The sequence below is a fragment of the Lepisma saccharinum genome, chromosome 4, assembly GCF_977018435.1.
Source record: "Lepisma saccharinum chromosome 4, izLepSacc3.1, whole genome shotgun sequence".
NCBI lineage: Eukaryota > Metazoa > Arthropoda > Insecta > Zygentoma > Lepismatidae > Lepisma > Lepisma saccharinum.
Window position 1 is genome coordinate 63,634,042 of NC_139232.1, and position 13,302 is coordinate 63,647,343.

General features: G+C 37.1%; 1 protein-coding gene across 2 annotated transcripts in view; it reads right to left on the bottom strand.

Moving 5' to 3' along the window:
• Positions 1–733: 733 nt before the first annotated feature.
• Pi3K92E (phosphatidylinositol 3-kinase 92E) overlaps positions 734–13,302 on the bottom strand; it is a 122,918-nt gene continuing 110,349 nt past the window's right edge. For both annotated transcript variants that reach the window (XM_083120630.1, XM_083120629.1), the window contains exons 16-18: positions 12,651–12,821; positions 5,322–5,441; positions 734–1,903 (exon numbers count right to left, since the gene is read on the bottom strand). In XM_083120630.1, the coding sequence (XP_082976756.1) occupies positions 1,775–1,903; positions 5,322–5,441; positions 12,651–12,821 (420 nt within the window). In that variant the 3' untranslated portion in view covers positions 734–1,774. The remainder of the gene's footprint in view (positions 1,904–5,321; positions 5,442–12,650; positions 12,822–13,302) is intronic.

A 13,302-nucleotide genomic window follows, 5' to 3' on the forward strand; every position in this document is an offset into this window, starting at 1 on the left:
TTGAATGCAGGGTTGTGCAGCCTGGCATGCCATTATGGTGTAAAACATTGCTGTTTATAGGTTCATCTCCATTATAGTGAATACAGTGTAATGTTTATTTCTACTACTACTACTACTATACATTTTCATGGGACACTATTGATGTGATGAAAATGTACAAACCTGGAAATATTTTAAACTTATTCCTTCATTGAGCCAGAAAAGTCAAATGTATGAAGCAGGAAAATGAAAAAAAATCAACTTCCAATGTATTAACATTTAAAATAATTCAAATTTCAATTTGTCTTTTATCCATCCTGCCTCCCCTCTATCTTTTTGTCTTTCCTTCTGAGAAAGACAGGAGAGGAGGGTGAGAGAATTACAGAGTAAAGAAATTGAGGAGAGAGAGAGAGAGGGGGAGAAAAAAAGAAGGGTTCTTTCAGTCTCTCTCCTTAGAGAAGGAAGGGGACAGAGGGAGTAGCGAGGAGGAGCCTTCATCTTCATGAATTAGAATTATCAAGATCTGTATCATCTTCGAAATTAACTATTTTCACACTACACCATTTCATGAAAAAAATAGTGGTTATTAGGGAATTACATTTAATATTTTTTGTATTAATTTTAATTCCACTTTACAGTTCTAGTCCCACACGTGGAGATTACATATACTAAATATGGAATTTTTTAGGACGTTTTTATTCTTGGTCTTACTACACAAGGACCATTTTTTCACTGTTTACAAAGTAATTATTGTAGCATGGGTTCTGACAAAGAATTTAAAATAAAAATCACTTTATAGAAAACGCATGATGCATACATATATTCCTTTAAGGTACAAACTACAAGAATTATTGGCAACGGTATACACAGCACTTGTGTAATACAAGAAAGAGGTACAAAAATGTGCAGGTACATAACAGGTGTTTGAAAGATAATAGCATGTACTTCTTTATTCAAAATGAAACTTCTTTTAGAAATGTTACATATACATACATACAAAAACAACAGTGTTTATTTATATAAATGTACCTGTCATGCTGTACAACACTAGAAAATGTATTATAATAAAAATATTCTCTGTATCTCAAATACTAGAACTACAAATACTGTTCATTTATCCTCACTGGCACATGCACAGTCAACAGCAAACTTCTTTTACCCTCTTCGTAGAATCTGGAGGCTGCATAGTAAGAAAAAACTGTCATTAGGCCTCCATATTTTAAAAAAATAATGCCTCTAGAAATATCCACATTCCACAGACAGTTTAAAAGATATTTGCTCTCTTCTGTGCATTCTCCATCATATTTACAATTTCAAAAATCTGTATATAAAATATTCAAAGAAAGTTACATTTTATTAAAAAAAAAAAAAACCCTGGATATTCATACTTAGAGAACATGCCAATCACACTGACCAATTCCTGACTATGTACACAAACAAATTAATGAATATTATTTGATGCAGATCTATCATCAAACACAATCACATTCATGCAACCTAAATAAAAGATTATTCAAACAATAAATAACTCTGTGGAGAAATAACAAAAATAACTGGTTTGCGCAACTACTTTGCTTTCCATTCACATAAAAACATTAAAAAAAATTAAACAAGTTTGTTCACGTTCATACTCCTCTTCAATGCATTGCACACATACCCTTGGAAATAGGAACAATGTAGTACCAAAACTTTACTACTTACAATGGCGGAAGGTTAATGACTATTTGAGATTAATTCCCATCACACTTTGTATCTATCTGGCACACTTAAGTACCACTGAAGGAAATAAGGCACATTACTGTTTGTTATTCTTTGCAAGATTATGGGAAGCCCAATTCAATGAAGTCTTCCATGAATTGCGAAGAGCCTCATCAAATTTTGATCGAAAGTGCGTCAAAGCATCTAGTTCTGACAAATCCAACACCTGAAAATAAACAAGAGTTGTTGACAAGTTGGAATGCATCTTTCAATTATGTCTAAACAAGCTTCACGTAGAATTATAAATTGCATCACTGTTCACTAAATGAAGCATAATACCTTAGTAAAAAACTTTCTTTCAAAAAGAAGCTCTCTTACACTTTCTACTGGTTATAAACAAGTTATAAAGCTCCTCAGTGTGTTATTTAATATATGGTGAATAATAATGAATCAATTTCTTTATTTACCACATTTCACCTCATAATCGTCACAGATTTTATGCCAATTTTTTTTTTTCAAAAAAGTTTAGTGAGGCTTTAAAAAAATGTGCCAGTATTACCAGTAATTAAAAATCACTTTTATTACTAAACTATCTTTGGTGCAAGACAAGATGCAGGGAATACTCATGAACATAATATACGTTAAAATTCAATATACCTAGGTAGTTCAAATTGATGTAAACAATTTCTTTGTGACAATTTAGCAAACATTTTTCAGGTCTAAAACAAGTTAACACATTACAGGAAAACCTCGTTAATACGATATTGGTTAATACGAAGTACCCTTTAATCCGAAGTTCTTCCCATTTCCCAGCCGATAAGATAGGATTTATAATGTATTTCAGTACAGATAAATCGAAATACGGATAATTTTTAATACGAAGTTGTTTACAAGATCCTTCCGCAAAACTGCTTTCGCTTAATTCGAAGTAGACACCGGCGTAAGTCGACAAGAGAAGATCAAATGTGGAGAGAGCTTGGACGTTATTTTAACTTGACCTTGACATGTTTCCTTGTCCTAAGAACTGCTGACAACTCGAGGGAAGCAGCCCGAATTGCCCGCTGGACATTGACATTCTTTGTCAATGTGCATAGCAGGTCAAGCCTTTCGCTGCTGAATGCACCACCTTGGAAATATTCACCAGTGCTAGATGAGAAATGCGAGATAAGATCGCACGAATGTTCCAAAATACAAGAAGTCTCACCCATCTGTCTGGCTCTGAGCTCGAGATACAGCAATTTCCTGTGAGAGAGCAACTTTTGGCCTGGTAGCCGACAACTTTCGGTAACCACTTTCATTAAAAGCGTGTTCTTTGTGCCCTGTAGAACTTCATAAAAAAAAAAGGAAAACTGTTACAGATAATCAAAGCTGCATAGGCCAACTAAAGATCGTCTACCCGCTTAATGCGTTGTCATCTAGCTTTCCCGCAAAAGTTGACGTCGATCTTACGTATGTTGCAACTCCAGTTTCCAATATTCATTCTGTCCGATTATCTCCCGTCTCTTGCTCGCACGTCTCTGTGCAAACGGGTTTCTTATGAACTAAAATTGTAAGAATTTCGTGGAAGAGCAACAACTTTGCACAATTAAAATAAAATACCTTTTTTAAAAAGACTTTTTGCCACAACATGCATACTGTGCATAACCGGTTGCATAATTAGGCAGGATAAATAGTGTTAACCATCTCCTTGGAATCTTTGTGTCCGCGTCAAGCTCAGTGTTCTCATTTTGTGTAACATTTTTTACACTTTCTTTAAAACGTACAATATTATTATATAGTACATATAAAGCTTATTTTCTGAGCTACCACCAAGTATAAAACATCCTTTGTGGGGGTAATTTATACTCTACTTTATTTACACCTGAAAACAGGCACCATCTTGAAAAGTTTGGATAACTCAAAGTCGTTTAATACGAAGTTGACATTTTTTGGTCCCTTGAACTTCGTATTAACGAGGTTTTCCTGTAGTTGTTATAGATCTGTGCTATAAAGTCACGCAAATTAATAAATTTAGCTGCTTAATAAACTGTTCTTATCATCAGAGAAATACATTTTCAGCAACAAAGTTAATGAGTCAAGTACTACTTGATCCCACCAACATGTCTTAGATTTTGTTCAAATTTTACCTGCAGTGTATTAAAGTGTAGAAATAAATTTCACCAAAATTTTAGATTCCTAACTGCACTAAAGGAGGTGAGTCCCGTTGCATGTAATGAAGAAAAATATGCTGTTTTCAGGTGCTGATAAAATCGAGACCAGATTAGATAGAGGGATAATAACTGTTGGTCCTAAAAAACTTTTTCTGTTGATTCTACTGATTCTAACAAGAAAATATTAATATTCTGTGTACAAAGAATATTTGATCAATGTGTATTTAAAATTTGTTGCCTAGAAGATTTTGTCCAGAATTTAAGTGTTATCAACATCTAGGAAAAAGCAGTTTCGGTTCGATATTTTAATCATGCACTGTACTTAGACTTGCTGCTTTGATGCTTCTTAAAGTATGATGTGTGATTAATCGGTGATTGGTCACACAGTTTGCTTAAAGGGGTCTACCGTATTTACGCGTGTATAATGCGCATGTGTGTATAATACGCACCCTGGTTTTTGATGGGGAAAAGTGACAAAAAATGTCAGGTTCAAGAAATGGTTTTCTTAGTTGTAGGTCGTAAAGACCTACAATAAAGAGCTAGTGACATCATGCCTATTCAATGAGTCACCTGTAGCTATGTGGACCAAGAGGAAAATATCCTCTTGTGTAAACAGTAAGTCACCAACCCAAGCCACCTCCCCCTCCCCTCCCTCCACTGTGTTTAAAATCCCAAAGCTTTCACTCTTTAACCACCTTATTTATTCTGCAATAGTAGAACGGGAGATCAAAATTACATTATGCATTTGCAGTGCTCAGGAAGTTATTTTCTATTATTTATTGCCCAACAAATACTGCTGATACACATCCCATCACGTGTCCCAGAACATTATATTACAAAGTGAAAAATCGTGGAAAAATGACCTTTAAACTTTTATGCGTGATTTTGCTCATTTTCTCTTTACTTTCTCTAAAAATAAACCCTTCAAAATATATACTTTTCCCATTTATAAGAGGCCCATTCAGGACTGTCAAACTAACAGTTAGCAGAACAAGTTTACTTTCATTAAGGCATTTACAAACTCCATATATGTCATATTATTTGACCAGTAATACATTTTAATTATTATTTTCTTTCTCCTTATCTTTTCTTTCATCCAAAGTACCACAAAAATCAGAACGTTCCTTTATTTTGTGATGAGCTTATTTCAACTGCATTGCACATTAGTGTTGCCATCTTGAACGGAATACTGTTGCCATGTTCAGAAACCAAAGAATTCAAGCTTTACAACAATATTAACAGGATAGGGTTCCGTACACATGAAAAAAAAATATTCTGTGCATAATACGCACCAAAGTTTTTGGGTGCAAAAATTTGGGGAAAAAATGTGCATTATACATGAGTAAATATGGTATATCAATCAGAACATTAGAAGAAAAATGGAACCCAAAACATTAAGACCTTGACATGAAGCAAGAAGTCATTGATGGTGCTACGAAATCTTATACATGACCGTTCCAAAAATATATGTTAATACATAGATATTTTACTTACAAGAGTATCCCTTAAATAGCTCAAATCTTTTTCTGAACTGAGCTCTGGTAGTCCTGTTGAGATCATCATGGCAAACAGGGAAAGAATCAACGAACCATGTCTTCTTAAAATTAAGAAAGCCTGAAATGAGAAAGGAGAGACCATTGATATAGGAAAATAATATGCAGTATTTTCTTATTACTGTTACCTCTGTATGAGTTGGTGTTTTAAGTCCACTTTATGCACAGTAAGGCTAATCGGGACTGGACCTACGGTTTAGAGTGGGATCCGAACCACTGTACCATGTGCCTCCACCAGGTATCGAACCCGGGACCCCTTGATTACAAGGCGATGACGCTAGCAGTGCGCCATCGGGGATTGTTGTTCCCTCCGGCAGGAATTCCTTGTGAATCATGCCATCACTGTCAAAGAAAGTGATAAGCATCGTCTTGATGCATGATTTTTACGTCTTGGACTTCTTCCAACGGGGTGATGCAGGAGAACGCCATTCCATGCTTTGGCGTTTCGTTTCAGGGTCATACCTCACACACCAGCTCTCATCCTCTGTAGCAATGCATTGCAAGAAATTTGGATCTGAATCCCCCAGATTTCTTTCTCTTCCCACGTCTCAAAATTGCTTTGAAAGGTCAGAGATTTGAGGATATTCCGAACATCCAACAGAACGTGACGAGGGTCTTGAACACCATCCCAAAATAAGACTTTTCTAAAAGTTTCCAGGACATGTACAGCCATTCTCAACGGTGCATAGCCATGGGAGGGGACTACTTCGAAGGACAGTAAGGTAGGTTTCATTAAGAATTCGTCTACTTTCGATATTCAGGATCATTCACCGAACTTTATTGTCAGAGGTTGTATTTAAAAAAAAAAACAGGCTAACATTGATTTGGGGTCAATCATAATCACGTACATTGAAAGAGGTACAACAAATTTCAAGAGGTTTTGCCTAAGGAGTGGAAAACAGTCTTATTTTGCCCAATACATAAGAAGGGAGACAAATCAAATGTAATAGATCTACTGAAGGGGAATAAGGGCTTTTCCATGATTTGCTGTAAAAAAAAATGGAAACAAACAGGGAGACTAGAAAGGAGGTTTAACGACATTTAGCAGATTTTCACAATAAAACCAACTGAACTACATACACAGGGTGATTCATAAGTCTGTGAATCATTTTAGAAATTTACTAGATAAACAATACAACTGACAGTGGTAATTCAGGTGCCAATAAAACAATGCTTTCCACGTATTTTGTACACACTTTACAAATGCTGTGTGTGTCCACCTTTGCTGATGTGGCAGATATCTAACAGATACTGCATTTCATCCCACACGTGTGTCAGAATATCATGGCTGATCAGTGTCGCAGCTGTGAAGTCCGTGGAGATTAGCGGCAAGTGAGGACTCCTTCTGAAATTCTGCCCGAAATCATTGCTGCACAGTCGCCGAGGATAAGGTTCTTGCGTATTCCAACAAACAAAACCCATTTTTCAAATTTACTTAGCTCCATAATAGCTACTACTGCCTCCTAGCAGCAAGCCATGGTAACTGTGTGTCCATACAGTTTCCTACAAACACCTCCTGATGTTCTATCGGTATCAGAATTACCACTATACCTTGCATCAATTATCTGTGGGGAATTTCTAAAATGTTTCAAAGACTTATGAATCACACTGTATGATGTGGACATCCATTGCATTTTCCTCTATTTCAAGAAGGCCTGGAAATCTACCACTCGACCAGAGGGTGTATTGCAACAGTCTATATACAAGTATGAATGGAAATGTATTCCAAACTTTACCAGGAATTTAACCATTACTGCCAGTATTCTATCCATTGGGATCATTTGAAGGGTAGGTGGCTGCTGCTTACTGATTCTGAAAGAGCGACTTTTTTTTTATTATTATTATTATTTTAAATTTCTTTTTTGTGTGGTTTCATGTAGGAATGTTAAAACAGTGTTACACAACCTTTTCTTTTTAGCATTAAGAATGAAAAGTAATAGTGAATCAGCAGATATTGTGATAGAAATTAAAAGTAAAGAAAGGCATGGATAAAGATGAGACAGTTAAAAAAAGTTCTTCAATGAAAAACATGTAGAAAGGCAGCAGGCAAGCAAGGAAGACACACGTGGCTTGAGGATATGCATGGCATTATTGAAGAACATGGTGGTTGCCACTTGCTTTTCAATGTTACCTGGGATGTCTTGACAATAAGATATATAAATCTTACAGATCTTATCATAAGTGTTTAAATAAGTAATCTGGCTTTATAACCTGTTCCAGCTAAGTGTAGAGCAAGGCCACACATATCGGAAGATGAGGAGGAAAATCGAGTGGTGAAAGTGCAGCGTTGCCAACCATACGGTCCTGACCGTACATGTACGGAAATTTCTTGGCATGTACGGACGTACGGTCAAGAACTTAGTCCGTACGCTAAATGCACGGCTTGTCAAAATTTGCTCATGCAGTTTTATCCCTAATATTTCCCTAAGAAATTCTTAAACCAATTGTACGGACCTGGAGACAAAAATACGGTCTGTTTGCAATGTGTGTTCGGTATCTTCATTTTCAAAAGTTTGCAACTCTTACAGTAAGAAGGAGGAAATCGGGTAACTCCCATTGCCCATTACACAATCCCGTTTCTCTCACTATTCATTGGTGGAGCCTTCTCGCGTCACTACTTGCACAGAGACTTGTTCTCGTTCACCTGGTCTACAGTTAGCTGGTTCGGAGTTTAGAAGACGTGATAGATTACTCCCCTACATATTCCAGCTTTCCAAAAATTAATTTTTTAGTTAATTTGTATGTAGCAGCATGCTCTAGTCTAGAAAGCAAGCAATGAAATGGTATGATCAACTGAACACATTTTTTTAATGGATGGGGTAGATTAAGCATCATCCTACCAGCATCAGCCAATTTAGACATACAGGAAAACCTCGTTAATACAAAGTTCAAGGGACCAAAAATGTCAACTTCGTATTAAACGACTTCGAGTTATCCAAACTTTTCAAGATGGTGCCTGTTTTCAGGTGTAAATGAAGTAGAGTATAAATTACCCCCACAATAGATGTTTTATACTTGGTGGTAGCTCAGAAAAGAAGCTTTATATGTACTATATAATAATATTGTACATTTTAAAGAAAGTGTAAAAAATGTTACACAAAATGAGAACACTGAGCTTGACGCGGACACAAAGATTACAAGGAGACGGATAACACCATTTATCCTGCCTAGTTATGCAACCGGTTATGCACGAGATGCATGTTGTGGCAAAAAGTCTTATAAAAAAAGATATTTTATTTTAATTGTGCAAAGCTGTTGCTCTTCCACGAAATTCTTACAATTTTAGTTCATAAGAAACCCATTTGCACAGAGACCTATGGAAAGGAAAACAATCTCGTTTATTGCAAGAAGTGAAACTCGGAAGAATCTTGACAGTAGTCACACTGGCGCGAGCAAGAGACTGGAGATAATCGGACAGAATGTATATTGGATTTTATGTGCGTTCACTAGAACATTGTCCGTTACAGGATTAACTGGTAAGAGAAGATTCTCTTGGGAGAGAACACAACCTTTCCCTGCCACAAAACAAAACAAAAAAATCGGGGCTGTAAATTTCGTTCTGGTTCGGCTGTCTAAAACACATCGTAAAAGAAGTCATGTATTCTTTGCTTCAGTTAACTTCATATTCCACCCCCCCCTCCCCCTTTGCAGGGATCAATTCAAACTCTTCCTCAACTTGCATTGTAATCCACACTGAAAAAGTAAACACACAACTTGCGATCTGTTTGCACCGAATGTGTATCCTAGGACACATTAAACAGTGCCGCACTCGATAATCACTCTGGTTTGGATCCCACTTTAAACTGTATATTTAGTCCCGCTTAGCTCAGCAGCATAAAATATACTAAAAACAAGCTTTACGAAACTTGCATATTTTCAGATTAATTGACAATTTATTGTAGGTTACAGGAGTATTCTGGAGGTCAAACACTCGCTCCGCCAAAACTTCTCATCTCGTATTCCTACATTGAGCATTGAGTTTTTTTTGTTTTTTTTTTAACAGCAGCATGCTAATGGTTTTGAAGAAAAGCGGAGATTATATGGCTTTGCGAGATTCACTTTCCAGACCCAGACAGCTGCATTCAAACAAGAAAGAGGGACCTGAATTCTGCAATTATCGCCATGCACACCAGTGGCGGATAATGAGCTGTTGTAGGAGAAGGAAGGGGGTCACTTTTCTTTTACTTATCATGCAGCTTTTGTTCGTTTTGAAGAAGGTATTCAGAACTGTTTGCTTTTTTTTAGACGCCAAAGGAAAGGAGTCTGTGTGCACACACGAGCAAGAAAATCGTGCCCCCTTTCCCCCTGTTTGCTGATAAAAAAAGGTGAGAAGTCACTCAGACAACAAAACACTGTTTTGGCAAATTTTATGACCGGCACAGTTGGGAAACGTATGAAGCGGGAAACTGGAGTTGGAACATACATAAGATCGACGTCAACTTTTCCGGGAAACCTAGATGACAATGCATTAAGCTGGTTGGCAATCTTTAGTTGGCCTATGTGGCTTTGATTATCTGTAACAGTTTCCCTTTTTTTTTATGAAGTTCTACAGGGCACAAAGAACACGCTTTTAATGAAAGTGGTTACCGGAAGTTATCGGCTACCAGGCCAAAAGTTGCTCTCTCACGGGAAATTGCTGTATCTCGAGTTCAGAGCCAGACAGATGGGTGAGACTTCTTGTATTTTGGAACATTCGTGCGATCTTATCTCGCATTTCTCATTTAGCACTGGTGAATATTTCCAAGGTGGCGCATTCAGCAGGGAAAGAGCTTGACCTGCTATGCACATTGACAAAGAATGTCAATGTCCAGCGGGCAATTCGGGCTGCTTCCCTCGAGTTGTCAGCAGTTCTTAGGACAAGGAAACATGTCAAGGTCAAGTTAAAATAACGTCCAAGCTCTCTCCACATTTGATCTTCTCTTGTCGACTTACGCAGGTGTCTACTTCGAATTAAGCGAAAGCAGTTTTGCGGAAGGGTCTTGTAAACAACTTCGTATTAAAAATTATCCTTATTTCGATTTATCCGTACTGAAATACATTATAAATCCTATCTTATCGGCTGGGGAATGGGAAGAACTTCGGATTAAAGGGTACTTCGTATTAACCAATATCGTATTAACGAGGTTTTCCTGTACTGGTATAATTTGTTAATTTTACCAATCAAATATATCTATAAATAGCCTGTAACTGAGTGCAAAGTTATGCCATGTTGTTATTATGAATATAGAGGTATACAGTGGCGGCGATTGGGTCCCAAAACCAGGAGGGGCAAGGTGCCAAAACTAGGGGGGCAAAGACAGTATATTTTCCTTTGTAGATAAGATTTAGCATAGTGAGCGGGCAAAAGTGGCGAAAACTGGGGTGGGTGGGGCAACTGCCCCCCTCACTCCCCCTAATCACCTCCACTGGAGGAGTATATCATATAGCCTGTTCTGAGAAAAGAAATGTATTTTCTTTCATTTACTTTACAAGGCAAAACTTATTGCGGCAACATTGTATGAGGGTCACTATTTATATTTTGAGCCTAACAATGAAAAAACAGGAATTTGGCATTGAAAACTGCTTTATTGTTTTTCGAAGTATTCTCCTTTATGGTCAATACACTTTTGCATTCGTTCGAACAATTTGTCAAAGCAGTTTTTCCAATCTTCTTGAGACACCTCCATAATATGGTTTTTGAATGCATCAACGGCGTCTTCCGCCGACGAAAAGCGTTGTCCACGCAATTTATTCTTGACATTCGGGAACAAGAAGAAGTCATTGGGTGCCAAATCAGGACTGTACGGCGGATGACCCATCAATTCGATTTTTTGACTGTTCATAAAGTCGATTGTTAGACGAGATGTGTGACAGCTGGCATTGTCTTGATGAAGAATGATCCGATGGCGTTTCTTTGTTTTCCGTTTTTGACCGAAGACCTCTGGCAAACAAATTGTTGTGTACCATTCAGAGTTGACCGTTCTACGTTCCTCTAAAGGCACAGTTGCTACATGACCAGTTTTCCCGAAAAACAGGCGACCATTTGTTTCGATGTGCTTCGAGCACGAACAACTTTTGTTGGATTGGGTTCATCTTGAAACACCCACCACACAGTCGACTGCTGTTTACGTTCCGGCTCATATGCATATATCCATGATTCGTCACCTGTTACAATCTTATATACGTCTTTTGAAGCACCACAATTGTATTTATTGAGCATTTGTTTGCAACAATTGACGCGAGCATCTTTTTGAGTTTTTGTCAAATTGTGTGGGATCCAACGAGAACATACCTTTCTCACAGCTAAATGATCATGTAATATTTTATATATGCTGGTGGAACTAATGCCTATGGTTGCCTCAATCTCACAGTATGTCACATGACGATCTTGCAGTATTAGGTTTTGCACAGTATTAATGTTTTCTTGAACAACAACTGATTTTGGACGACCTTCGCGAATCTCGTCGGTGAGCGAATGGCAGCCACGATTAAATTCGTTATACCAGCGTTTCACAGTGGAAAAGGATGGGGCTTCATCGCCAAATGTGGAAGTAAGTTGATCGATGCACTCTTGTCTTGATAATCCACGTTGAAAATCGTAAAAAATCATCGCACGAAAATGTTCACGAGTTAATTCCATTTTATTGTTGTCGCGCAATCTCCAAGGCAACATAAACAACACAAATCAAGCTATTGACAAAACATTTGAAGTACGTTATGGTCAATAATGCCAGACGATTCCGTGCAAACGTCAAATCGCGCCTAACTTCAATCAGTGTTGCCAAGGCTCAAAATATAGATAGTGGCCCTCGTATTCATTCATTAAGGTGGTGAATGAACCAATCAAATTCATCATCAAAAATTTCCAATTTTACAACAGAGCAGTAAATGTTATACTAGAACTTCATCAATACCAGCACACATTTCATATTGGTGCATTATTAATAGTGGTCCAGTGACTGCCATGCAGGAGACCTGGGTTTGATTCCCAGGGTGAGTGATTTCAAGTGCAAATTTTCTCATTAATGTCCCTGAATAGAGTACCTCTAGGGCTTGCCCAGACTAATAAATAGGTACCTGAGGCAGCTCTGGTGGGCAAAAGGCAGTCAGAAAATGGTGCTGATCACATCACATCACATCCAAAAATGGCTCATATTGTGAATGTGTGGGGCACTATCTCCACCCAGTCCCCCATATGCCTTCATGACATGTTGCAATCAGCAGTGGATAGCTTTAATTTCACCATCTCTAGTAAATATCATACAAGTTTATATAATCAACATTAACTCACCTGTTCACAATACTTCTGGAATCGCTGAAATTCCACTGCTTCTTTTTTGGTTTGGCCCTTGTTAATGACATTAACAAAGTCATGTGTAAGAACAAAAGGTACTCGCTCTCTCCGGAAACCAAACTTTTCCTTGAAATGGCCCAATATATGACCAAAGTCAATATGAAAAAGCTGTGCAAAAAGAAATATCACACACAATCAAAAATATAATTTTTACTTAATATATTGTAAATTTGACCACAAAATCTTTATATGGAGTTCCCATTCACGTTAATATTTGTTTTTATGTAAAATAATTATAACTAGAGCCACATAATTATGGTAAATAAAACGTCAAGATGTCGGTACAAAAACTAGGCACATTTTGGGATCAAAAGCAGTATATACATAAAATGGCATTTTGGTGTTAAAACTGTGAATAAAACCCTAAATTTGATTCAAAAACTGTACCTATTACACAAAATAAAACATTCACTTCTAATAGCACATTTATGTAGTTATCAGAGTATTAAGTGTAAATATGTATTATTTCTGTGTAAATGAGTGCATTTTTGCTTCTTAAATATTTACAGCAGAATTAATCAAATTTCCATGAATTGAATAACTTGCAGGATGATTCAGACCTCAGAAGGTGTTTAAGAGCAGATTTCAC